This window comes from Amblyomma americanum, chromosome 8 (genome assembly GCF_052857255.1).
Source record: "Amblyomma americanum isolate KBUSLIRL-KWMA chromosome 8, ASM5285725v1, whole genome shotgun sequence".
NCBI classification, from domain to species: Eukaryota; Metazoa; Arthropoda; class Arachnida; order Ixodida; family Ixodidae; genus Amblyomma; species Amblyomma americanum.
The window spans coordinates 380,074-407,987 of NC_135504.1; the positions used below are offsets into that span (position 1 = coordinate 380,074).

The window sequence follows — 27,914 nt, forward strand, 5'->3', positions numbered from 1 at the left end:
GTATGGTTGTAAAACGTATATCTCTATGTGATGGCATTGCAACATGTACAAAATGTTACTGAGTAGTAGTTTTTAGTAGTACTGTCCGAAAACCTGCATGGGAGAGGTCCAAAAGAGCAAATGCATGGGGGAACCTCCATTAGACGACTGGGACCCCCTCCCCTCCCCTGTGCGGACACCTACATCTGCCAAGCGTACGCACTGCACGCCCAGTGCCGCTCCGCCCCGTGTCAGGAGTCGGAAAGGGGCACCGGTCACAATGTGCGTCGTGCTGCCTTCCTCTCGTGCTCATGTCATCGCGCTTGATTCGCGAATCTCACATGGAGAAGAGCGGCTGCAGCACCTGCAGTCTGCTCAAACGCGGAGGTCAAGAGAACCGCACGTTCTCCGATTAAACTGCAATCCGCAGCCGCTATGGTGATCTGATTCTGCGGGAGCCATTGCGCATGCACAGATCGCCCTCAGAATGTCACAGGGTGCCAGGCACCGGCCATCTGTTTGCAACCCTGCCCCTGCGCACTAGTGACGTGCTAAATCTCTCTACTCATGCATGCCACCGAGCACAGTTATGGTGTGTGCACACTGCGAGTAGCACGGCCACGGACACACGGCAAGTACATATCCGGCCACAGCGTTTCCACCTGCTCGCGTCTGTTGCCGCAAGCATGCGCAGACCAGTTCTGGCATTCATGTGGATGAGCAGGTACGCGGCGCGGAGTCGCCGCGTTGCGATCCCAGAGTACGAAGCAAGAGTTCTTTAGCAGCGTTTTTGCTTGGGGGCTAGTTGGTTCATGTTTCTTCCAACGGAAATTCCTTTTTAGCATGACACATAAATGGACAAGGCAAACGCTAACTCACAACTGTTTATTTGGAAAGAACGCGCATATATGTATACCGTATTTACACGATTGTAAGTCGACTCACATTTCTAAACATCACATTTCTGAAGAAAAAAAAAAAAAAACTTGCCGAGGTCGTTTACACAAGGTGCTTAATAATAGAACGCGATAGCACTATCCTGCTTATCGTCAGCTGCTATCGGCTGCCACGCGCGGGAGCACCCGTGGGCACATTCCAAAACGAAAATGTATTAGTCACTGGACTACTCGTCCACACTTGCGCCATCGTCCTCACTAGCACTGCCGTCGTGATCAGTGCTGCAGTCCCACAGCTCGTCGTTCTAACATCGTCGTGCAGCGAAATCCCGCACTTCGCAAACAGCCGCATCGTGTGGAACAGCTGAAAATTTTGCCTCGCTGCAGCTACCACACATGTATCACCTGTTGCGAACGTCAAACTTGCAGCCCGGCGCGCAGTTCATTTCTTCGGCTTAGATAATGATAGTCATCTTGAATGCAGTCATCAAATGCATCAGAGCCAAAGAGAAACTACGCATGAGTGGCGTCGGCTCTTCCGTTGGCTCTTCCGTCGGCCACCGACACTCCCTGGCGCCGCTGCGGTTCCGAGTGGGAGTGCCGCCACGATTGAAACGGCCGCCCTTCCATCGACTATCGACGCTCCCTTGAGCGACGAGTGCACGGTTGAAAGTAAAAATAAAGAGTAGAAAGTGAATGCGTTATTGGGCCGCCGCTGCTTATCAGCAGAAACAATCTGCGGCCACGTGTGGGGAGTGGGCCGGTGGCGGTTTGCTGCTTATTGATAGCCACCATCGGCCGCCTCGCATGGGGGGAGTGCCGGTTCTGCACGTTAACATAGCAGCCGCTCAAGGACAGCACCAAGAGAGATGCGATAGAGCCATGCAGCAGACATGCAGCAGACATGCAACCACGCTGTAGCATGCCAGATATCTCGTTTGTCTCGCCTTTATTTAAAGCTCGATGCTTTCGTTTCGATTTTAAGTTGACCCCCCCCTTCGGATTTTCACATTTCGGAAAATAGGTCGAGTTACAATCGTGTGAATATGGTACTCACAGTCATTCATCATATCTTCACAGTCTTACACACGTGTCGCCAAGAAATATTCTGCAATGAAGAAGCTGACAGTGCACAAACACCAACGACGATGAAGAGGTTTGGGCGGCCTCGGCAACCGGCTGCCACGTGCTTTGGAGAGCTCGAGCTCGCTCTGGAAGTCCGTACTGGTGCCGCCGCTGCTGGGTCAGTTTGTGCCACGGTTACGCCGCCAGCCCTTTCAGCATTACAATAAACCGCTCCTCTGTTCTTTTTGTTTAAAGCACAATGAAGTGTTGCTAATACACATATCAGCCTTTTTTCTGCTAAAAAGCGCTTCGAGTAGTTCACGTGCCACAGTGTCACGACTTCTACCCATGATCTTCATGTTGGTAAACAAGCCTGAATTGCATATTACATTTTCTCACGCGCAAAGGCAGGCGTGTCAACGGTCGGCAGATTGCCAGTGAAAGGCCGAGAGAGAGTCCAGCCACACAGTTTAGTTGCTATCGGTTGCACATATCGGCAAACCAGCCAAGCTGCACACCATTTAATACAATGATTGCCTTGTTGGTGATCTTTTCTGTTTGTTTTTTGAAGGGGACTTGCTGCTCCAACGCCAATGCGCGCTTCCCTTGCTTCTATCTGCACAGTATTTCCATTCTTCCAGTGCACCAAAACTCTGCGCTCGTCACGTGCTGTTCACTGTTTGTGCGGTGAAACCTCCTTACATGGAACGCCACATGTAAAGAAGCTCCAATGCTACCGTTTCGAACACTGAAAGAAGCCGCAGAGGCTCATACCGTTGTGGACAGTGTGCACAAATAAAAACAATGGAAATGCGAGAAATCTCTGTTGTCATGCACTTTTTGTCTCAAAAGGAGACAACCAGGTTTATGGCAGTTTTGGGGGGGGGGGCCATTCGACAATTCGACGTTGGGATCGGATGTTTATTTCCACTCCCTTGAAGTCCCAAATAACGAGGTTTTACTGTACATATTACGAACTGCTAGTGAGCCACTGGCAGAAAGGGAGCACTACCGGTTGTAGCAGCTGGTAAATCAGGGACAAGGCAAGGGTGGCACACTCATGAAAAAATGATAACCGTGGAAACACTGAACGTGAAGAATGCAGCTAAGATTGAAACAGCTTTCTCCCACTGCCTGTATCACGTACAACTGTGAGAGGCGCTGACCTTGGAGCTGAGCATGCCCAGCAGGATGTGGAAGAGGACAATGGAGCCGTCGTAGAAGAGCAGGTCCCATATGCGCAGCAGCACCCGCATGGGCACCACGCTGGCAAACAGTGTCAGGAACCAGTGCAGCGTGATCAGCGACAGCTCTGCACAGCACAACACACGCATTTGTGGTGCGGGCTTGTCACAAACAGTGGTCAAGCCTTGTGCTGTGTAAAAATGCCAACAGCCTGAACTAGTAGTATTCACACACAACTGTCTTTGACTTGTTGTAAAAACGCTGTGGCTCAGCTCTCAGCACCCTCTCCCAGTGGGTGCATTAACTTGTGCTACAGGCATTCTTTGACTAGAGTAGTGGCTAGGGTCTGTTGGCAGGACTAGAAGCAGCAGCGCAACAAACACAGAAGATGATCAGCGAGATGGTAGTGATGCATTGTCTTTTCGGCCCCTTGCAAACTTGCCAAGGTCTGTGCCCTGCTGGCCAGACCAAAGAATAAGCCGTGCGCAAAGAAACACCCTCTGAAGTGCAGACATCGGCCCAACCAGCAGGTGGCAAACTCGCAGGTTACTAGAACACCTTGTAAGAAACAATGCCAGCAGCCATTGTGATCATTGGGGCACTGCGGATTGGGGAAACCGGGGGCCAGAGAGTCAGCGCTACTGACTGACAAGGAATACGGTTTCTTAAAAAGATGCTAATTTTGACACAGCTTTTCTGTAATGCGTTATTCCTTTTTGCTCGTTTTGGTTGAAACTGCCCTATGTTCGTTATTTTGACTGCACAGTTCTGACTCAACTGTTGCTCCACTCTGTTTAGCTTGTTAGAAATGCTTTTCTTTGTTATTTTTTACCCTTGACAAGTTTTCATTCCTGTTAACTTTTACTTTTGACTTCACATTTTGTTTACGAAATTTCTCTGGCTCGCGTGGTTAATTTTGCCCATTTTCACTGCTTTCTCCTAGTCTTGGTTTCAGCTCATTGGGCATGTCGTATTCTCGCTGTGCACATGGAATATTTCTTTGCTTCCTTTTCTGGTGCCACACGGGTCCTGGCTAGCATTTTTAAAAAGCTGCTCGTTGCTCTGACTGATGTGTTCTCACCACTGCCGGCATGCAGATAGAGAGGATCAAGGAGGGAGGTTTCTTCGATGCCAATCGCTACAATTTTGCTCACTTCCTGCATCTGCTTGGACTTTGCAGTCGCAGCAAAAAAACGACTGGATGCAAACACAATGCAAGCCAGGGGTTGCCACAGCCTTTGGCTTTTCTTTTTACGGGGCATGTACCCAGAGCACTGATGTCACATATACACCTCTGTCACATGGGCAGGGATTGGCTGGTGCCACACGGTGCGGATCACCTCAGTGGAGGATTGCAAATGGGAATCTCCCCTGAGAGCAGCCTCACAAGGAATAATAAATAAATAAAATAAAAATAAGGGGACAGTCAGACATCGACTGATGCGACAATTCTGCAAAAGCAGTTCGATTTGCCCTCTATGATTTTACCCTAGCCAACACACGCGACAATTTTTTCTCGAGTGTGATTGTGGGTCGAGGGTGGGTGCAACCTCTGGAGGGCTTGTCCAGGGTGTTTCACCGTCACTTTTTGCCTTCTAGTGGGTGGAAGAGCCTTGTGGAGGGTAGCTGGTGGGTGTTGCTTCTCAAGGATGGAGGTTCCTTTCTTGGGCTGGAGGCAGTGTTACAGTACATCAAAACATCTTTCTGATTTAATTACAAAGGGTCAGACTAAAAAATCAGCCCATAAACGAATTTTAATTTGTTAGTCAAAATGACAAGTCCACAGACTGTCCAGCGACCGATGCTGTTCCTGGGAAGCGTGTCACTGTGTTTCGACCATTTCCACCGCTGAGCATGCTCTGCAACTATCAACAAGTGCTGAAACAACAGTAGCTATGAATGCATTTGAATAGCTTTTTTCAAATAAACTTTCAATTAAAATAGGTGTTACCCTGGCACCAGCTGCTGGATCGCATGCTCATTGGCTGCGTGGCAGCGATGAATCTAGGTGGCCCTCAGAAATTTCAATGGGCGTAGACTGTCATATTACCAAGCTCAATTTGCTCTCTCACAAAAAAGTGAAAAATGCAGCAGACCTTGTGTGTAGTCTGTTTCACACATAGCAGTCAATGCTGCCAAAGCTAGTGCGCATGTTCGTGCAGGCTAAGTCTATGCCCCAAAAATACAATTAAAGCAAACACGGGCATACTTCGTTGCGACACCTCAAGTACAGTGACTGGCAACCTCTTGACACATTTCTGTCCTGTGACGAGGAGCAAAAATCACATGCGACGGTATGATACACGGCTGGCAGGGCAAACTGGTCTCACTCAAGCTGCATAGTTCACAGACTATAGCCAGAGGCCCCGCACCTCACAACTTGGAGCGTGATTTTCAATGCTACCACTATACCGCTCTCTGTTTTCGTCCAAACTTTGACCAAGGTATGGAGAATGATATGTGGCGGAGGAGTAATATGATTTCACGAATGCTCCACAGCATTGCAATGCCTTTCTGGACAGTGAACGGGTGGCACTTTTGGATCTGATCCAGGACAATCAGGCACGGGGTGCCAATACACTGAAAATCAATGCAGTGCCAAAGAGACACATACAATTCCTTAAAAGTGGCGACTGAAAGACTTTCCCTTCAAACTGTAAAAACGCTCCAAGATAATGTGAAAAGAATATTTTTAATTCCTAATATAATGTTTTCTCTTCACTAGTTTGCACACATTCCCATTTGAAATGTAGAGCAAGCTCATGTGTTGGTCTTGTCATTGGCAACTTGGGCAAAAAAAAAAATAAACAGTACTGAGTGCTTAGAAGATTCTCACAGGCCCATTTAAAGGGAAGCTGAATTAAGCAATGTGAAGCCCCTTTCAGCAGGTTATTCACACTCAGCCAGGTTGCAGAAAGAAGAGCGAACCAATGTCGTGCTCCCGCAAGAGTGCATCCAGGTCTGGCAGGCAGGCCGTCACCAGGGCTCGGAGGACACGCTGGTCGGCCTGCACCCCGGCCAGGGTGCTCGAGTAGTAGGAGGCCGGCAGCAGGTCTTCCACAATGGTGCACAGCATCCAGAAGGCGTCCTCCTCCTCCAGGAACAGCAGCAGGCTTGCTGCTATCTGCGCTCCACAAAGGCGACAAGTCATCTTATTCTGGACTGTGCACAAGTACCTCAGAGGGAAAGGGTGGCTTGAGGGACATGTCTCTGCCCCGGACTCTTTCCTTACCATGAATAAATGACCGATTTTGACTGTTTTAGAAATAATGTTTCCTTCCTCGTTTACGGCCAACCACAATTCTGGACAGTTCTTTCTTCTCTACGCCTGAGTATACCTCCACCTCTGTACCTGCCCAGTTCGTCTCCCGTGATGCTGTCACTTTGCTCGCCTCAACACTGAAGCCTGCCAGGAGGACCGCAAGAGTCGCTACGATTCTACTCATCGTGTGGTCTCTTTCCGACCAGGTGACGATGTACTCCTTTTCACACCACTGCGCACACCTGGTCTTAGTGCAAATTTCCCCACCGCTACCTTGGTCCCTACAGGGTCATCAATCGAACTTCCCCAGTAAACTGCAGTGTCACACCTGTTGTTCCCCCCCGTTGATCGACACCACCGTGGTACTGAAATTGTCCATGTTTCCCGTTTGAAACCGTACGTGTGCCGCGGCGCATCGGTTGCTTAGGAGCGGGGGCCGCTTCCGACCTCCCAGGCAGATTGTGTGAGCCTTCCAGGGATAATCTTCTTTCACTTGTACATACCATCACCATCCCGCGGCTTCGCCTGTGGCATGTGCCTCGGGTTCGCCATCAGAATACACGCCAGACACGGCCGTCTCGTCCCAGCCTTCTTCCACAAACCTCCCGCCGTTTCGGCCTGGCCTTCCTTCACAATAACAATTATTTCTTCGAGAAGAGCTAAAGCACTGCACAGTGCAATATATATCAAACTGTAGGTTAATGATTATACTTCAGAACGAAAAAATGGCTGGAGTTGAACATGGCTTGAACCTAGTTATACGAGCAAAAGCCCTGTTAAGCACGGTTTCCACTGTCTCAAATTAAATGTCAATGGCAGGTACCCAGTGGTCACAGTCATATGATCGCGTAGTCACACTACCATAGCTTGGGCCATACCACCATGCAGTCAAGTTTAGTTTGACCTTGTGAGGCAGTGAAGGTCATTCCACATCAAAATCGGAAGTTGTACCGTGAGGAGTAGAGCTCTCGCTCTAAAAAAATGCCAAGGCTGTGTGTGCAAAACTTTTCTAAAACTAATGGTTAATTAGGCTGGCAACACAAATACAAGCAAAAACAAAAATAGGCTGCTGCACTCAGCCAGAAATTGACAACAAAGAAATTAAAACATACAACATGTTGCACATGTTCTTAGCCACCACTGTTGTGATCTGCAGCTGCGTAAATAACACACTGCACTGTGACTGCTGTGCCCCTAGCGGAAGCATTTGCGTGAGGACATGAAGTTGAGCTAGATGTGGCATATGTGCTGCACATTACACTTGTTCAGAGTCCTGTCCTTGTTTTTTTTTATAGCAAAGCTTGCAGTTCCTATTTTTTTCTTTTTCTTTTTCAGTTGGTAGTGAATGGGTTCTATGTGTGAACAGGGAGCGTGGCTTTCCTTGACATCCCCATAATCAAAAATCTGCTGGCGCATTTGGTGAAGTATCTTGTGCAGTATGTTCCAAAGACACTAAAACATTAACACCTCTTTTTGGGCTAGCTGGTGCATACTTGATTTAGAGAAAACCTAGCACAAAAACATGCAACCACAAAGACAGAACAGACGAGACACAAGCGCTTGTGTCTCGTCTGTTCTGTCTTTGTGGTTGCATGTTTTTGCGCTAGGTTTTCTCTAAATCAAGACACTAAAACACAAAACAAAACCACTCTCATCATTTACAAGTCAAGCACACTACCTAAAATGCAACGTGAACGGTGAAACGAAACAAGTGAGTGCCCGCAATGGTGTCCCGGGCCTCTGAGACAAAGTATCGCAATCGAAACTGAAATCCAACCATTCCACATGGTTCAAAAAAAAAAAGAGAACATAAGAAGCGACAAAAGTGCTCAGTGTAGCCTTCTGCTTTTGGGGAGCACACAGCGAAACGGATGTCATGATCAGCAACTGGCAGACTATGTCTGGTCAAAGTTTTTGTTCGTGTCACCCCTTTGCATTAGAAAATTTAAAAAAAAAAACATTCGCTTGCAAGAGCATACACGTTACTTGAGTAGGTCCGGAGGACCTGCCCTGACCGTTCCCTGTCGCAGTTGTACAGACTGCTATCCTAAGCTGAACTGCACACAGATCACAGGAAGAAGCAAGGGGCAGCTGGAAAAGGAAATAGTCGAGGATTTTGCCATCTCGAGATTGGAGCCAGATAAAGTGTGTCAGCACGCCTTCTGTGTCCATTTTCCACAAAGAATTGGCGTTTCTGTCAGTGTTTCACTAGGTTGTTTTTGTTTGGCTTTGCGCAGGTTAGTTGTGTCATCCTTGCTCGGTTTCCTTCACCTTCAACGTACCGATTGTTTTCGTCATGGTTGCCATTGAACTGTTTTCTCGTGTTTCATCTTCATTTTACGATTGTTTGCCAGATTGCACGTGCGACTGATCCATATAAGCTCTGATGTTCTTCAATAAACGTTCAGTTGTCAGTACCACCCTGTGTTGTTGCCTGCCTCAGACTCGTCCTGTTTTGATGTTATAGAAGCAATCTAGATGGTGCAGCTTGTCCAGGAGTGCTCTCTTGAATCTTTGGCGGCGGGCTCAGAATGCTGGTCATATGTGCTTGACAGCCTACGCCGCGGTAAAGAAAGAGTTACAAAGGAAAGCTGTAACTCGTCCGCAGTCACACCGGACAAAGGAACCAAGTAGGTTTAAAAACGTTGCGTTTTCAGACTATTGACCGGCGATTTTTTTCTCACTGGAGTTCATTTCTTTCCCAGCCAGACAGATTTCTGTCGACTGTTTTCTTTTGAAAGGAAAGGAAATTTAACAGGAGTAGAGAGCAATGATGGGAAGCGAATATATAAGTGCCAAGGAAATGCCATTATTGCAACCGGTGGTTGCTATAACCAGGTTGTGCCCCCCAAAAATAAAAGAAAACATGACAAACTTCAGAGCATTCAATGCAGGAAAGTCCCAGAGAGGCTCAACTGTTCTAGGGCCTCTTGATGCGACACAACTTCCATAGGCTTCCTGTTTGTTGTCAAGTTTGCACCGGTGACAGCTGCACTGAGGGTCTCGTCAGTGAGGTCTTTATTTGTACATAATAGGCTTGCAGCCATTTTTTAAGACCCGACATGCCGCCATCATCACTGTTCACTGATGACCACTGCTGCATGGCCAGGAGCTTCGCGAGCCTCCGCACTGTCCCGATCAAAGCTGTTGCTTGCAGGGCTGGGGGAACAGTTGGCAACATGCGTGCACTGCATCGATTGATTGAGACGCTCGTGGCAAGAAGGATGGGGCTACGCGCTGCTGCACCAAAAGAAAACAAAAATTTGGAGAGGGCAGTTAAGCTAAGGATATGATGCCATAGCAATAACGGGTCAATGCCCATATATGTGAAATTGGTCATTCTCAACTTTGCATTGGCCCTCACACCACTCCTTCCGCAATGGTGCACCACTGCCACCGGTGGGGCTTGTGCAACCCAGGTTGCCCTTCCCGAGCAACCTCTCGCAACCAATCGTTGATTGAGATTGTTTCTCCGGCGAGTGGCCACCTGGGCCACCCTACGCCACCCAATTTTTCGCTCACAACACTGAAAACGGCAGATTTTCTGGGTGCTGGAGTCTTTAACAATGTTGCATTAAGCCACCACGCCAGAGCATTTTCTACGAGTGGCATACTCGTTTAATAATGAACTGCTCCACTGAAAGAAGCTCCCTTCACCTCTGCCTTGACAGAGGGGGCACACCTGGTGGGTTCCTGCACCTCACCCAGCACTGTATGCTGTGCAACTCCTCCCCTCTTTCTTGTGCCCCGACCAGTCTTGCTTTTTGTCCCAATGTAGAGTGGCATGCACTGTTGTTCATTTTCAAGCAACAGAGAATCTTTTCCCTGCGTTGCATGGATACAAGCATCCCCAGTGCAGTGTCTGTCAACCAGCAGTCACGAGCTCTTTTCATTATCGCTGCGTGCACACACTCACTTTAGCATTTTAAGTGTGGTTTGGCTGGGGTGGCTGTAGTGTTCCCATGTTTTTAGTTATTAAGGGTGGCTCTCAGTGACCAGATTTATCACTGTTATAACCAATAATGTGCTATGACAGCACTGTTATGAGCATTTAATTTTACCATAGTGTTGTATCCCGTACCGTTGGGGAACTGCCCGGTCCGACTGCCCGGAGCAGCCGGAGCACCACCACGTCAAGCACCCGCCACGTACATACTTCGACCAACTCCCCCCTTTTATTCCAGTTCAATGATGAATATATATACAGATGTGCGAGTCAGCTAACCAGATAGGGCGCATGCCTAGCGCCACCTAGTTTATACAAACATAACTACAGAATACAATACCACATTATTCCCCCTCAAAAGAGTTAGCAACTAACACTGGAAAAACACAATAAACACTCAATGTCTTTCATAGTCTTTAAACCACACTGGTGGTCTTCTTTGTCTCGTCGAATGCCTCAGTCCTGGAACGTCCCTTTCAACTGGCGTCTGAACAGATGGCTGCTGAGGTGGGTCGTGGTTCTCCTGCTGTGGTTCGCCAAGTGGTTTTGCTGATTCAGGCGAACAACTTTTCGGAACTGTAGGTGGTGGAACTGGTTGGGGGCAAGGTACCAGCCGACTCCGATTCCATGTGCGGCCATCATTGAGCTTGTAGGTATCTTGACCACATTGGTCCACAATGGTGAATGGACTCGAGTAGCTCAGAGCGCCCTTAGGCACGTGACCAGGCAACTTGACTCTCACCGGTTGACCTGTTGTTAATGGAGAGTACTTTGCAGCTCGTCGACGGTCAGTGTAAGTCTTACTTGCTTGTTGCCTTTGTGCTACTCTGCTGTGGATGGACTTCATCGCTGCCTGCGGATCTTGAAAAAACTCTTTACCTGGCGCTCCTACAAGATCAAGTTTTGTTCTGGGATGACGGCCGTGAAGAAGGACGGAAGGCTTCACTCCTGTGGTCGCATGCGGTGTGAAACGGTAGACTCCCAGGTATTCGGTGATAGCTTCCTTCAAAGGCCGATGTTCTTGTGCGCAGACTTGAACGTACTCTTTGAGTACTCGATTAAACCTCTCTACCTGCCCGTTAGCTTGCGGATGATAGACTGCCGAATACATATGAGCGATGCCACGTTCTTTGAGGAAACTGTCAAACTCCAAGGCTGTAAACTGAGCACCATGATCACTCACAATCTCGTCTGGATATCCTTCCCTGCTGAAGATGCTTCGCAGAAAGGAGATGACTGTTGCAGTTGTCACCCTTGCTGAGAAACAAACCTCAGGCCACTTGCTGTAGTAATCGATGGCTGTAATGGCAAAACGGCAATCTGCCGGCACTTCGGAAAAAGGGCCCACAATATCGATGCCTAGCTTCTGCCATGGTGCAGATGGGAATGCAACTGGCTGCAGAGGTGGTGTCACGGGTTTTGCAGACTTGTCAACAGATTGGCATACCGCGCAGGATGCAATGAATTGTTCTACTTGCTTGCACATAGCAGGCCACCAGTATTGCTCACGTAGTCGCTGCTTTGTCCTCGTTATTCCCGGATGAGACTCGTGGGCTGCGTCAAGAAGCCGTGCTACGAGGGACGAAGGTACTACAAATTTGTCACCACGAAGCAGGAGGTCTCCAACGACTGAGAGCTCAGTTTGCACCCGGTAGAACGGAACTGCTTCGGCAGGCAACATCTTCACTGCGGGCCATGCCGATGTCACCCACTTTATAACCTGCTGCAGCAACGGGTCCTGCATCGTTTCAATGACAAACTCTTCATGAGTAATGCATGTTGAGACAACACAAACAGTCTCTTCTTCCTCTTCCTCCACACGACCTGGAAGGGGCATCCTTGAAAGAGCATCAGCAACAGTATTCTTGTCACCCTTGTGAAATTCAATCGTGAAGTTGTATGCCAACAGCCTGGCGTGCCACCTCGCAATCCGGAACGGTCGGCGACCTACTCCCTTTGTACTAAGGAGTGTGACCAGAGCCTGGTGATCGGTGCGTAATATGAATGAACGACCCCAAAGGTACACTCTCCAATATTCGCATGCCCACAAGCAAGCAAGGGCTTCCAATTCCCCTACAGAATACTTCTGTTCCTGTGAAGTAAGCCTGCGAGAAGCAAAAGCAATCGTCACCAGTTCATCATTCCTTGTCTGTTGCAACACTGCTCCCAAGCCAATGGATGAGGCATCCGTAGTGACAATAATGTCACCCGCAGGATCAAATAGCTGTAAACATCTTGTGGCCAGGGAACATTTCAGTTGCTCGAAACAAGCTTGTCTTGCAGGGTTCCATGTGAATGTGGCATTCTTACGTAGCAACTCTCGAAGAGGCTCGACAACCACCGCATAGTCAGGTATAAATTTGGCGTAGTAGCCTACCATGCCCAAGAATGAGCGCAGAGTACCGACATTTGTTGGGGCTGGCACAGCCTTGATGGCGTCAATGTTACTTTGTAAAGGGCGTATTCCCTTGTGACTGATCCTGTGACCAAGGAAGTCGACTTCTTGCACATTAAAAATGCATTTGTCATTCAACTTCAATCCAGCCTTTGCAATCAAGTGCAAAACTTGTTTCAAATTCTTGAAGTGCTCTTCACGTGTGCTTCCGTACACAATGACATCATCTATGTAGCACAAAGTGTTTTTGCAGTTCTGCAAAATAGTGGCCATCATTTTCTGAAACGCAGACGGTGCTGATGCAAGACCGAAACAGACGCGCTTGAATCTGTACAGTCCACTATCGGTTATGAAGGTAGTCAGTTCCCTGCTTTCAGGGCTTAGCAGAACTTGGTGATATGCAGCTGCTAAATCAATCTTTGAAAAGTAATTTGCGCCATGAAGTTTGTGCAATATTTCTTCCGTGTGCGGCAGTGGAAATTTGTCAACGACAATCGCTTTGTTTGGTTCGCGCAGATCGACACAAATTCTTATCTTGCCGTTTTTCTTTGCTACTACTACGATTGGAGACACCCATTCAGACGTGTCAATCTTTTCTATGACATCTTCTTGCTCAAGGCGCTGCAGCTCTTCGCGTACTCGGTCTCGCATTGAAAATGGCAAACGCCGCAACTTAGCAACAACAGGCGTGATTCCTTCTCTTATCTTGACCTTATGGACAAAATTTGTTGCAAGCCCTAACTTGCCATCAAACAAGTGCGGAAACTGGCAAAACAGTTCACGGTCAAGGCCTTCTGGCGCTTGCGTAATATGGGTGCATTGCAATGACGTACCGTTGATTTGCAGACGCAGCGTTTCGACAGCGTCGATGCCGAGAATGTCAGTACCGTCCTTGACGACGTAGAAGAGAATGTCGGCCTGCCGATCCTGGAAGATGACTGGCGCCGTGAAACACCCCTCGATGGTTATTCTGCGGCGAGAGAAATCGTAGAGTGACGCTGATGTTGGCTGCAAAGGGAAGCGTTTCAACCTTGAATACGTGGCGTTCGACAGAATGGAGACAGCAGAACCCGTGTCTACGAGGAAACGTATAGGAACATCTTGTACGAAGACTTCTGTGTGTATCCCTCCTTTGCACTGCCGGTCGAGAAGCAACACGTTGAGATCGCCGGATGCACTGCAGGTGTCGACTTCTCGGACAGCAAGGGCCCTTTCGTCAGGCATGCCGCTTCTACAGACACGCTGAAAATGTCCTCGTTTGCCACATTTGCTGCAAGTTTTACCCCGCGCCTTGCATGTCTTGGAATCTGCAAGATGCCCTGAAGACCCGCAACGGAAACAGGACTTCGGCTGCTGCGAACGCGGTAACTGCGTTTCTGAGCGGCATGGCATCCGATGTTTTTCGACCTTTTGAACGCTCGCAGCCGATGACTGCAGCTCAAGTGAGTATTTCGTGGCTTCTTCGATACTGTTTGCAATAGCCAGTGCGCGTTCAAGAGTGAGCGAAGTGCCTTCAAGCAGTAAGCGTTCCCGAAGAACAGGGTTGCACGTTTTCGCTACAAGTTGGTCACGAATAAAATCGTCAGCCTGCTTACCGAAGTCGCAACTTAATGCCAGCTCACGCAACGCCGTGACGAACGCTGTTGCAGTCTCCCCGGGCAGTTGGGTGCGTTGTCCGAACCGATGCCGCTCCACGACGACGTTCGTTTTAGAAGTGAAGTAAGCGTCCAACGTAGCCACCGCTGCATCGTACTCGTCGCTCGTACCGCTTCCTTCCTTTCCTTCTGTAGGCGGCGTCGACGATTTCTCCTCCGGCAACGCGTAGTACAAGCGTTGGCCTTCCACACCCAAACAGTGTAGCAGCAAAGCTTTACGGCGCGCAGGTGGGTGAGCGTCGCTCCCGGACGCCAGGAGATAGTTCTTGAAAAGGCGGTGCCACTGCGTCCAAGGAATGGCGGGCTTCCCGGGCGTCGGCAGGAACTCGGGCGGTTGATGCAGGCTCATTGCTTCCGCGTTCGGTTACTTCACCACTCGTCGCCAACTGTTGTATCCCGTACAGTTGGGGAACTGCCCGGTCCGACTGCCCGGAGCAGCCGGAGCACCACCACGTCAAGCACCCGCCACGTACATACTTCGACCAACTCCCCCCTTTTATTCCAGTTCAATGATGAATATATATACAGATGTGCGAGTCAGCTGACCAGATAGGGCGCATGCCTAGCGCCACCTAGTTTATACAAACATAACTACAGAATACAATACCACACATAGAACGGATGGTAAAGCTGATGGTGCCACGGTTGCCCATTGTTACATCCAACATAATGTTTTGTTTGGCTGTTTGACTGGGCCACAATGTGTGTCCGTACATGCAGCACAAGATGTGACCCACCATGCTGGTTCCCTGGCAGTATCCAATATCTGGGTAGAGCCAGGCAAGACCCCGGAGAACTCGCCGCAGTCGTGGGATGCCTGTGCTGGTGGCATGGGAGAAGCACGCATTGCTGGGCATGGTACGCAGCAGGTCCTGCATTGCAACAGTGTTTGATGCACTTGAAGAACTGCGAACTGTGCAAGTCCATCTTTGGGGAAAGACAGCTACCAGGCTGCAGGGCACGGCAGAATAAGTCCTCGCAGTAAACTACTAGTATTGCTAAAAAACAGTCTTTCTCTGATCAACATTGACAAATTCAAAAATAATTAATGCTGCACAGTAACTGCAGAGATTGCCCGTTTGATTTGCTACCAATTTGCACTCCAGCTACTCCTGAGTAGAACATCAAGTAAAGCAACTGAAACAAAAACGTTTCAGAGGAAAAGTCTCAACAGTCCAGTGTGAGCGAGCTACGCCATTAGTTTCCTGACTCATGTACTGTGTGGAAAACCTGTTTCCGTTTCGACGCGGCCCATCTTCGCCATCTTGCGTCAGGACAGCACCGGCTGGGCGAGGAGGGAAGTCTCCCTCATGGGGGAAGTGGGAACAGCAACGGGAGCGCGAGCTCGTAGGTTTAGAGAAAACCTAGCGCAAAAACATGCAACCACAAAGACAGAACAGACGAGACACAAGCGCTAACTCACAAATGGCTTTTTATTTAAGCAGGATGCAGTTTATATACGGTGAAGCTTCAAGGGGAGAGAAGGGTGGCAAGGAGGAGAAGGTGAACAACGGGAACATCGCTTCGCAAAAAACAGGCAGGCAGCCAAAAAAATCATACAAGAAAAAGAAAAAGTTACATGATAACTGAATCTAAACATTGATACTCTGAATCAAAAAGAGATAAAGAAGGGGTACTGATGCACCTACTGCCATATTTCTTGATGTCGAAAGCCTCCAGACTAACATGCGCCGTCTTATCTGTGCTCTCGCCAAGAATCTTCGTCTCATTCAAAATCGCCTCGCACCCGTCGCAGCTCATTACGTGCGCAACCCAATGTGCGTACTTGTCTTTTAAGTCTGACAAATTTCGGGCATGGTCCCCCAAGCGCTCATTGATGCAGCGGCCAGTTTGACCAACATAAAACTTCCCACATGTTAAGGGGATAGCGTAGACCACTCCTACGGAACACTTAATAATCGGAGTGTCGTGCTTTATCTGGCAACCCCGCTTCCTAGCACTGGCGATTCGGGGGCACAACTTTCCCAGCTTGTTGGGAGCCGAAAAAACGACACTCACGCCATACCTGTTGGCCACTTTCCTCAAGTTGTGCGAGGTCTTGTGTAAATAAGGCACTACTAGCGGCTTTTGTGTCCTGGCACGATCTTCTCCGGACTTTCTTCGGGTTCTGTGTTTTTGGAGGTGGGTCTCGCAAACAGCAACCAACACAGAGCAGGGGAACCCAGCCGCCGAAAGTCGGCCGATCTGATTGTGAAAGCTGTCTTGCAACTGATGCGGGCACGATTTCTTGAGAGAAGACTCCAGGCAATGCGACGCTATAGCCCTTTTAACAATCTTGGAATGCCTAGAGTCATAAGGCAAAAGGTCTTTTTTTGCACGCGGGTAATAGCCCCAGCAAACGTGTCTTTCAAGGAATGTTAGTTTCAAATCTAAAAACTGTAAAACATTAGTGTCGGGTAGTTCATGCGTAAAAGTTAGCCCAAGTCCATGTTTGTCAAAAGCATCTAACACTTCACCTACTGTAGAGGGGTAGGTGAAGGGCGTCTTTTTTAAAAGCACTAAAAAATCATCAACATATCTAAAAACCTTTAAAACCACCCCTCCCGTATAAAAAAGTTTATCTAAAGATTGATCAACCTTTGCTAAAAATATATCGCAAAGGATAGGGGCCACGCAGGACCCTATGCACACACCGTTGCGCTGCAAAAAAGGCAGGTTGTCAAAATGTATAAAAGTAGCACTTAGGTAAAACTGCAAAAGAGCGATAAAATTATCAACCGACAGTCCTGAAGAATTCTGGAAAGACACGTCGCCGTTTGCTTTCACAAAAGCCGCTAGTTGTGCCTTATTTACACAAGACCTCGCACAACTTGAGGAAAGTGGCAAACAGGTATGGCGTGAGTGTCGTTTTTTCGGCTTCCAACAAGCTGGGAAAGTTGTGCCCCCGAATCGCCAGTGCTAGGAAGCGGGGTTGCCAGATAAAGCACGACACTCCGATTATCAAGTGTTCCGTAGGAGTGGTCTACGCTATCCCCTTAACATGTGGGAAGTTTTATGTTGGTCAAACTGGCCGCTGCATCAATGAGCGCTTGGGGGACCATGTCCGAAATTTGTCAGACTTAAAAGACAAGTACGCACATTTGGTTGCGCACGTAATGAGCTGCGACGGGTGCGAGGCGATTTCGAATGAGACGAAGATTCTTGGCGAGAGCACAGATAAGACAGCGCGTGTTAGTCTGGAGGCTTTCTACATCAAGAAATACGGCAGTAGGTGCATCAGTACCCCTTCTTTATCTCTTTTTGATTCAGAGTATAAATTTTTAGATTCAGTTATCATGTAACTTTTTCTTTTTCTTGTATGATTTTTTTGGCTGCCTGCCTGTTTTTTGCGAAGCGATGTTCCCGTTGTTCACCTTCTCCTCCTTGCCACCCTTCTCTCCCCTTGAAGCTTCACCGTATATAAACTGCATCCTGCTTCAATAAAAAGCCAGTTGTGAGTTAGCGCTTGTGTCTCGTCTGTTCTGTCTTTGTGGTTGCATGTTTTTGCGCTAGGTTGTCTCTAAATCAAGTATGCACCAACTAGCCCAAAAAGAGGTGTTAAAGCTCGTAGGTTACGGGGAATTCTGCAGAACCGGAGAGGGTCTCTTCGGGATCTGGCCAGCGTCACGAGCGGTTGCAGCCGCACGCTCTCGTCACTTTCCGCGGCCGGCACACGGAGGAGATCCATCGTGCATTGCCGCTGGACTTCTGGTCCAGCCCTTCTTACGTAGCATTCTATTTCTGAGGAATGCCTCGTTGATGTTTTGTAACTAGCTGGTCCGCTCTATGTATTAATTGCAAGTGTAATAAATAGCATATGACTGTTCACACTTTGTCGTCCCCTCCTTTTGTTCCCTCGAGCACGAACTCATCTGCAGTTAGCAAGCGAGAATGCTGCATCCAGGGAGTGGGAGTACAGGGTGGGAGGGAGAGCAAGGCTGGTTCTCCATATTTCTACAACTGAAAAACTAATACAGACAAGAAACTGAACCATGACGTGACATAGGCTGCGAGAAAGCCATTCTCTGAAGGTAGATCTCGGCAGTTTTTTTCCAAGCAGCTAGAACATTAAAACTGCTACAGTGAAGTGATAAAAAAGTTTATTTCTACAAAGAGTTGATTAGATACCTCATAGAGCAAGCATGAAGTTTCACATGAGCCATTGAAGGTCCAGACAAACTAATTTTTTCAGTTCCTCACTTAGCTTTCAAGTCTTGAAACCTAAACCGCTGAGCACAGACAGGTATGCCGGATGAAATTCTCGAGAGTAGTAATGGAAGTGCACACACACCTTTTCGATCTGCTTGGCGGTGAGCAGGTGGTCGTTGGCACTGGCCCGCACCACGTCCCGGTAGGTGAGACCGGCTTGGCACTTCTTGCGGGCCGCCCCCGACAGGTGCATCCATAGCTGGGGCCGCAAAGAATGCGGGATGCCCCCTTCGCGCAACAGTCCTCGTAGCTTGGGCGTGTGTGGCAGGTGTGGCTCCACCTGGCATGTCCGTTGCACGAAAATACCACTCAGACAGGCTCTTTTCGCCTCTGTTGTGTACACGGCTATAAGCAGAAAATTCAGTAACTGAGGGAAAATTATGCACATCTCAACCTTTGGCCAAATCAGCTCAAGCAGAACTGTATCTAATTTCACAAACCAGAAATCTGCAATGTATTTGAAATGGGTGCAAAGGAAAGCTTTGTACTCATTCAAATGAAGAATCAAATCAGGGCTACTCCAGAGCATAGAGGCCTTCCCAATAATCTGTCAGATGTCTAACTACATATAAAGCTTTTTAAACCACTGCTTGGTGGCACACTCACCAAACCAAAAAAATCTATTAGCAAAATGAGTTCCAAGTAAAGCCAACCTATGGTAACCTCCAAACTAACTGAGCTTGTAATAAGTGTTACATGCACATATTAGTGTGAAGCCACCCCTCGAGGCATGACTATTAGCCAAAACAGTGGCGGGAAAGCCCGCAATGTGAACACAGTCCAAAACAGCAAAGCTGCCTTGCAGAGAGAGAGACAAACAGTTGCACACCTTGTCCCAGGTGAGGTCCCCGACCTCATTGTTGTGCGTGAATTCCAGGTAAGCTATCCACTGGAGCCTGTGCTGGGGGTTCTCCTGGAATGGCTCCTCACTGTCCACATCACGGCTCGTCTGTTCAGGCCCATCTGCAGTAGCACAGCCTAACTTTGTGCATCTTGACTCACTTACCGGAAAAAACAGATCTTGCAGTGGACAAGTGCTCTTGTCTAGAGAGGCTCATGAAACTTCTAACTTTTACATTTAGGGAAATTACTAGTCTGTGTTGTGAATGCCATGAAAAACATTACGCATGCACCATGCACAATAAACCACAAGGCCTGGTACTCTTTTACACATTGGTAGGCATGTGGGAATATTAGATAATTTGGAATATTCGGTCGAATAGTAAAGTACTCAATACAGTCGATTTGGTCCGAACGTTTGGTATCGAAATCTCAAAGTATTTGACTTGAGCGAATAATGTTTTTGTAACTCTTGCTTCGCGCAATTTCAGTCCTCCGGGATGGCACCGTCATCTGTGCATGCTCGCAGCAACAGATGCGAGCAGGCAGAAGCTCACATCTGTGCTTGCCAGGTGTTTGCGGCTGCACTCCCTGCAGTGTGCATGCACTGATTGGCAGGCATGCAAACAGTTGGCCTGGGTCTGCGTATGTTCAGTGGCTCCCCGCTATGCTACATCTCTCTAATCTTCTTGACTACCACGAAACAAGTCTGAGCTCACTGCAGCTGCCACAGCATGAAGGGGAGCTAGCACTGATGTGGGGAGGTGCTGGGCGTGCAGTGCATGGCAGTGTCATGGAGTTGCCGCTTAAAAACAACCGCTGTGCAACGACCTAGTTGCAATGAAGAACAGCAGGTGGAGGGCCCCCCCACTCATAGTCGTCTTACATCTCAGATACGTTGGCACCACACATAGGTCTGGCTATTACAGGAAGTCGACACAGCTTCAGTGAGTGCGACAAAGGTTTAATGCATTCTGTCTCTCTTTTTCATGTAATGGCCATGTGTGTCAAAAAGATGCATGACTCTGAAAATGCCTATTGTGTCTTCAACCTCTTTTGAGTTCCAGAAGCACTCAACATATTCGCTTCGAAATTATTCCTAGAAAATTGCCATTCGCCTTGAATTCACTTCGAACTAGAAACCACTATTTACAGCACATGCCTACATAACTGCAGTTTTTGGGGAACAGTAAGCATGACCTAGCTGAATTTAAGCTAGGTATTGTAGCCGCTCACTTTGGCACAGTCAGCATACATGCGTCGCTCATTCAAAACGTGGTTGAAAGCGCTAAAATGCACAAGTGCAAGAGTGCCACACACATGGTTTTTTTCATATTTCATGGGCTTTTCTTTAAATGCCGGGAAAACTGACCATGCAAAAGGTACGTTACTACAGAAAACTGGATCAGCTGCTTCTGTACCCATCTACAATGTAACGAAAGGTGCTTAGCATAAAATTAATATTATCAAGTTTGGACAATTAATCTTAGGTAATAAACTACACAGGCCAAATTTAAAAAGTAATCTCAAGTGCAGCATATGACAGCACACAATATGTCATTATACTCGATTTCATACATCAGGTGCAACGCTGTGAAAGGTACGGAATTAGTCCACACAGGAAAATAAAGGGAAACGTGTCCCTTCGCGCCTGTTCTCTGGCCGAGTGGTCTAAGGCACGAGAAAGCGACGGCATGTCATCAGCAATAAGAGTGCACTTAATCAAGCTCATGTCAAATATGTCATGTAGCAAGCTTGCAGGCAAAGCATTTACTGTGCTTCGCTCACCACAAGGAACACACTACTTTTTGGTCACGGATGCAGGCAGCGCAAGCACAAGCACTAGCTGTGACAGCGTTGCACCTGATGTATGAAACGGAAAATAGTGTCATTCAAATGCGGCATACTACTTTCTTTTAAAGCCTTGGCTCAAGCTGCATGAAACACCCTGCATGAAAAGCACATTACCAGAAGGCACCTATGTAACAGATGCATCATATGGAGAAACATATTGGTTCCAGCCAAGGTAACTTTTAAAAGATGCCACACAAATGGGAGAGCTGGAACAAAATGACAAGATTCTAGTTGGTCGAGAAGAGATACTTGTGGTGTTATCACTCCTCAAGTGCAATAGCCACGCTCTGAAAGCGATAGTGAACTACACCTCCTCCTTTTGTTGCATTCACATCTGATTCGGAACCTCTTGAAATACACAAAGCCCAGTATTCACCTTCGTCCTCGATCCTGAAGCCAAACTCGTCAAAGCGGCAGTCATGGTGGCAGCCAGTGTCCTCAGGCTGGAAGAAAGACATGTCCAATAGTTACCCCAAGACAAGGTAGGACACCCATGCTGCTTTTTTGTTTCCAGATCTTTGACTCCCTAATCTCACCTCGTGTGCACTGGTTAAGAACTCAAGATTTACTACATTCAAGGTTAGTGGACAAAAAACCCGTTAGGCCATCGAGCAGCTGCCAAATCATAGCAGTGACTGAGTGGCAGGTGCTTGAAATCTACTTCCGACACCAATTCTTGGTTGTATGCTTGTTTGTTTTTTGTGATGATGTGTAAGGCATTAGTAAACATAAGTTGTAATTCACCTGTACCTGGAAAACACAAAATTTATAAGTGAATTCCTTCTTAGTTTCAAGAGCATATAACTGGACTTGAGGTCCCACCTGGGACTGACTGATGTAAAAGTGTATTAAAACAACAAAGCAGCAGTCCTTTGCACCCATGTGACTTGAGGTTAGCTAAAAAACCATGACAAATTATTTATTTGGCACAGATGAATTACATGGCCCATTTATGTTTACTATGTGGTATTGCACATCATATGCTATGTTTACATGAACCCAACAGAAGTCGAGTCGAGTCCAATTTTTGAGGAAAAGTGAAAAAAAGTGCTCCTGATACGAGTGAGGATGGCCGGGCAAAGCCTACACTGAAACACCAAGGAACATGCCGCGTAACCAAGCCACCAACCCAAAATCAACTGAGCACCACTACCTCAGCTAACAGACACTCTTCCCCGCTTAGAATAAGGACCATGAGGATAGTGCTCGATAACTGGCCTTGTGCTTCGCCTCATGTCCGGAACAGCTGGTGCGTGAAGGGTTGCTGCTTCAGCTGCGGTGGAGCTGCAGCACTAGCAGGGTGAAAGATGTCCGTTTCAGCTCCTTGGCCACCTCTTCCAAACGGACGTTATTAGCTGATGAGCAAGTGACGTCCACAAGACTGGCATGGACCTCTAATGAAGTTAAACATCTTCTGGCTGTGGTTCGCCTGCCGGGACCCTCTGTTGGCATACATCTCCTGCCTCAAGCGTCTGTCTGCAGACTTGGCAGCAGGGCATCCAACGGAGTCTTGACTGACCAGTCACTCCATGTGGTGCAATAAGACCCTGGAGATCTGTGTTCAAAGACTTGTTCAGTTTGTTTTTACGGTCTCAGCTCTGCTGCACCATTCAAGGCAGTGTGATACCAGCATTAAGCCACTGGTAAAAGCAGAACCACGTCAGGGAGGCCATGCTGAGTGGGCACAAATGGCAGCTGTCGAAGACACAGGGATGATTTCTATCCACTTCGACAAGGTATCAACGCTAACCAAAAATGCATATCCTAAAAATGGTCTCCCAGGGTGTCTACTGGACAGGTCGTGCAGCTCCACATTGAGCCTGGCACATAGCACATGTCTTTTCGCAATGGCCACCAGACATGGCTCTTCTCAATACCAGGGTGGCTGGCATGTGGCCTGCAATGAATGTGAATTCACCACAAGTCTCAATGCCCAACCCTCATGGTTCTGTGCTTCTGGTATTGTTCCACTCTGGTCCCGCTGGGAGGCCTTTCAAAACAGAAAGGACAATATGAACCGCAACTGGGTCGTTCCTTGTGGCTCGTGCCCCAACAGTCGCGGATGTGCCTCAAGAAGATCTCGGCAGGGTGAGGCAGTCTACTAAGGGCATCGGCGTGATGAGCAAGCTCTGTGCCAGGCTTGTATACCAAGTCTGTACTTGTGAGCAGAGAGCTTCAGAGCCCACCTGACCACTCGAGGCAAAGCTTACGCTAGAAGAGGATTGTTGGCACCCAATAGTCCAAGAAGTGGCTTGTACTCAGTGTGCACCTCAAAGCCCCACAAGTACTGGTGGAACCGACCCACACCAAAGCCAGTGCCTGCTTGTCAAGCTTACTGCAGTTTTGTTCTGCTTTTGACAAGCTCCTCGAGGCAGAAGCAATGAGACGTCATCGGCCATCAGCAACTTTGTGCGCCAGAACTGCACCTATGCCATCAAGCCGAAGCTGAGGCCTGTCAGGGTGGAAATGCACGAGAACTGGAGCTGAAGTGCTTGCATGCAGTGACTGCATCTTGTACACACTGCCACATCTTCCCACCGCACAGATGCAAGACTGAGAAAGAATTACGCCTAGTCCCAAGAAACTTCCCTGACATCTGGTGGCACAAGCAGAATGGCAGCTACCTTGACGACGTTCAGCCTTTTTTGCTGATGATGCGGTACTCAACTTGTGTCACGAAGAGCTGGCACTTTCAACTCGAAAAGCAGAGCACGGAGGTTGTGCAAGTGCTCAGCATCGTTTGCACTGGTAACAAAAATGTCATCAAAGTAGACTGCTACATGTGACACTCCCCTGTTCTCCATCTCACGTTGAAATATTCCAGGAGCTGATGAGAACCCAAAAGGCAAGCTGATGTACTGAAATAACCCCATATGCGTCAAAACCGTGACATACTGTCTAGAGGCCTCATCAAGGTAAACTTGCTGATACGCATCTCACAAGTCAATCTCGTGAATGTCTCACCTCCTGCAAGCATGGTCCACAGATCCTCAATCCTTGGAATAGGGTACCGCTCCACTGTTGCTACTGGGTTTTTATGGTGACACCAAGGTCTCCACAGATTCTGATGTTCCCATCTTTTTGCTCACAGGAGCAACAGGTGCAGCCCACTTTGCTGTCTTGACTGGAATAAAGATGGAATCTCTTCTTTGAATTTCTTGTGCGACTCCATCTGCCAAGGCATACAGCAGTGGGCGTGGCTGAAGGAACATGGAGTGAAGCTTTAGCATCCTTGAACATACCCAGGCCTTCTTCAAACACTTCAGCGTAGTCTTGGACTGGTGTTTGATGTGCATGGACGTTCACTGCCAACGTCGGAGTAATTTCATTGCAGTGCTGAAATCGAAAACATGCTTCGCAACCATATCGTGTGTGGCATAAACAACGTGGACGTCCAGACAAGACTGTTGGAAAAAGCTGACCTCACCTTTGAGGACGTCAGGCAAGGCGCCCTAGCGGCAAAAAAGAATGCAGGGGGGATAGCGCAACCCAACACTAGCAACTGAAAGAAATTCGTCCAGCATCTTGTCATTGGGTGTATTGGGCTTGACCAAACTGCACAGCAGCGCACACATTTTCTGCCTGCAGCAGCTGATGAAAACGTATTTTTGCTTGGCTTCGGCGATATCATTAGCCAAGAAAAATGCTTTGAACCGGTCCACATAGCAGGGCCAATCGTCTCCTCCTCCCTCGAATGGCTCGAAATTACCCAAGTATTGCATGTGTACAGACGGTCGGTCGAGTGCTAGGGGAACGAAAACTTCTTTCACCCTCATCACCAGTTGATACAAGTGCGGATGACTGGGCAAAGCCATGAAATACCAAGGAGAATGTCGAGCCCAAACGAACTGGCCTTTATTTCACCCTCATAGGGCTTCTGAATACCTCAGTCCCCAGGTGGGGCACACAGCGCTGCACTTGAGCCAACACATCCCTCTCAGAAGTCGCCCTTTATCGACCTACACTCCGTCGAGTTTATGCAAACGGCATTATAGGAAATAAGAAAACACGCAATCAAAAATTCCGTGTCTATAGTGACTAAAAAGCTTTTTCCTTTTGTTTCCCCACAGAAGCTTTTAAATTGCACCTAAATTAATTTCTCTGGATTGCAAAGCCCTGCTGGTTTTGCCAACGGCTCATCCCACCTGAGCCAGGGAAGCGAGGAGGTCCTGTGGCCACATGGATGGAGTGAGTGCCGAAAAAGGCCCGCCAGGTGCGGGGCTGTAGCCCTGGGCCAGGTTGGCGCTCACCGAGTCACCGGCTCCGCAGTCGCTCCCACCACAGTGCACATCGTCCTCGTCCTCAGACAGTGTCTCCACTGCATGGTCACAATTATGCACACGTGCCCCTGTCCCTATTGGAGTGCTCTCTGTCACTGGGACCCTGCACATCCTCATTTCTTCTTCTTGATGCCAGGGTTGACCCACTCTGCTCTATTTAACGTCACACACACCATTTTCCATTTCAGCTCTATTCCACATTTCTGCCCCACAGGTGAGTACCAGTAAGATAGAGCATACAGTGCCCTAAATATAGTCCCCACATAAAAGAAGGCACAATGTGCAGATATGTGGGCACTAAGATAAAGTGCCAAAGATGCGCAAAATTAACAATTGCCTGCAGAACCATTTCAAGCCAAGGATGTGAAATTAATGCAAAAATCGTATTTAAGATGGACACTCTCACATTTTATGGTAGCTGCGACAGTCAGTGCAAATTTTATTCTTCAAGGATGAGTGCTACATTGTATTCTTTAAAATAAGCTGATTTCTGTCCATAACTGTCTTTTATCAATCAATCATTCTTTATTTTTCCCAGAAAGAACTGGAATGGTCTCCTGGGTTAAAAGCTGGGTGAGCAGCTTGACGAGGCCCAGGAGACCGTTACATGGCAGAACAGTGAAGTTGAGAAAAAAAAAATAATGTGAATATAAAGCAATGTACACCATACGCAACATAATACAGTATGTAATGCACTATATTCGCCAAAATGAGCTAAAAATAGTTAAAATAGTACAAGTTGACATAAATAACAGTACGAAATTGTAAACAAAGGAAGCACAGTAGAAAAAACTAAGTATAACATCAAAGTGTGGTTCACAATGTGGCACAAATTGGCACAATGTGGCACAATGTGGCACAAAGTCAAATGTGGCACAATTGAGACCCTGAGACCAGTGCTGAGACATGACATGATATATGAGGTCTGCACAGAAACTGCGCAATGAAACATATGAGAGGACAAACATTCTTTCTGTGCAATCGTGGCATGCTCGTCAATAAAATCCGAAAACTTTAGCATGAGGTGAACCGTGCACTGCTGGCTGATTACTGACCTTACATTTCCCCTTTGCCAACTATGGCACTCTGAACCACACAGCACACCACTCCTACTGGAAGTGGAGGCTTAGGAGGGACAACAATTTAAAGGAGTATGTAGGCACCAAACTTTTGGTTATGTTTTTTTCGTAATACTGCGTGATACATCAGGTCACCACGTGGTATTTGGCTATGACTGCTAAATAATTTGTGATTGTATGTTCTGGTTTCAACTTCTACCTCCAAACAATGGCTGTAACGTCATAGCTTTGCAGTGATTTAGAACAAGCTTTCTCATGCCTCATGGACCCATACTAAACACTGATGTCAAAGCAGTGGAAACCAAACTGGAACAGCACGACAGAGGAAATCCAATTATAAGTTGTTTTCCGCTCATAGGTAAATACCACATGGGCATAATTATACCGAAACTATGAACAGACTTTTTTCGAGCAACCAAGAAGAGCAATGTGGCAGTGAGTGCAATCAACGTCTGGGCGCTCAGCCACACTCATGGTAAAAGACAAGCACTGGGCTTGCAACCAGCATTCATTTGAAAACAAAGCTGTCATCTATAAAAAAAGATGGATAGATGCGTCCAGTTGAGTTTCCTCTCTTCAGACTGTGCCAGTTGCAATCCCCTTCAGGTGGCGATGACAGGAAACACCTTGTTGATGATGAAATAGGAGCTCAGATTTCGAAAAAGCAGTTCGAAATTCCCCACGAACCTTTTTGAGACAAACCTGAGGCCCCGGTAGAGCTTCAGGCAGATTCAGAAGCCGCAAAAGTTTCTGCAGCAGATTGGGGGCTAACAGGGACCGTTGCAACGAGTTTCGCAGCAGATAGGGAACTAGGGGATTCAGATACTGCACCCATCCCTCTAGGCTTCGGCATGAGGCAAGACGCCATAATATCAGAATTGCAGAAGCAAGGCAGTGAAGGTGGTCGTGGGAAGACAATGAGTGAGGGCAGGCTTTTCTCTGAGGAGAACACCGGCCGCCAACGCTGCAAACACCTAGCACTGCCTGAAACTCGATGTCAAACTGCAGGCCAAGTTGCCGATGACAGGCCTAACCCTACTGTAAAATTCATAGCAAGGGAGCATGCAGACGCAATGGCAGCAGCAATCTTTGTACAGCGCAGGGAGCTGGTGAGCTTCGTCGATCTTGACGAGGGTGACAATGTAGATCCGAGAGTGGCGGCAGCCTTTACAACCAGCAATGTGCCGGATAATTCGAAATGTAGGTCCAATCTTGTGATCAATGTTACAACGAAACATGAACTTCTGTTTCGAGATGTAGGCAGTTAGA

At 47.9% G+C, this 27,914-nt stretch overlaps 1 protein-coding gene across 1 annotated transcript in view; it reads right to left on the reverse strand.

Moving 5' to 3' along the window:
• The window catches only part of LOC144100745 (small G protein signaling modulator 3 homolog), a 66,395-nt gene that overhangs the window by 32,186 nt on the left and 6,295 nt on the right, over positions 1-27,914 (reverse strand). Inside the window, exons 2-8 of the mRNA XM_077633574.1 lie at positions 25,432-25,604; positions 21,663-21,729; positions 19,422-19,555; positions 18,675-18,872; positions 15,121-15,255; positions 6,054-6,249; positions 3,107-3,252 (exon numbers count right to left, since the gene is read on the reverse strand). Of these exons, the coding sequence (XP_077489700.1) occupies positions 3,107-3,252; positions 6,054-6,249; positions 15,121-15,255; positions 18,675-18,872; positions 19,422-19,555; positions 21,663-21,729; positions 25,432-25,604 (1,049 nt within the window). The remainder of the gene's footprint in view (positions 1-3,106; positions 3,253-6,053; positions 6,250-15,120; positions 15,256-18,674; positions 18,873-19,421; positions 19,556-21,662; positions 21,730-25,431; positions 25,605-27,914) is intronic.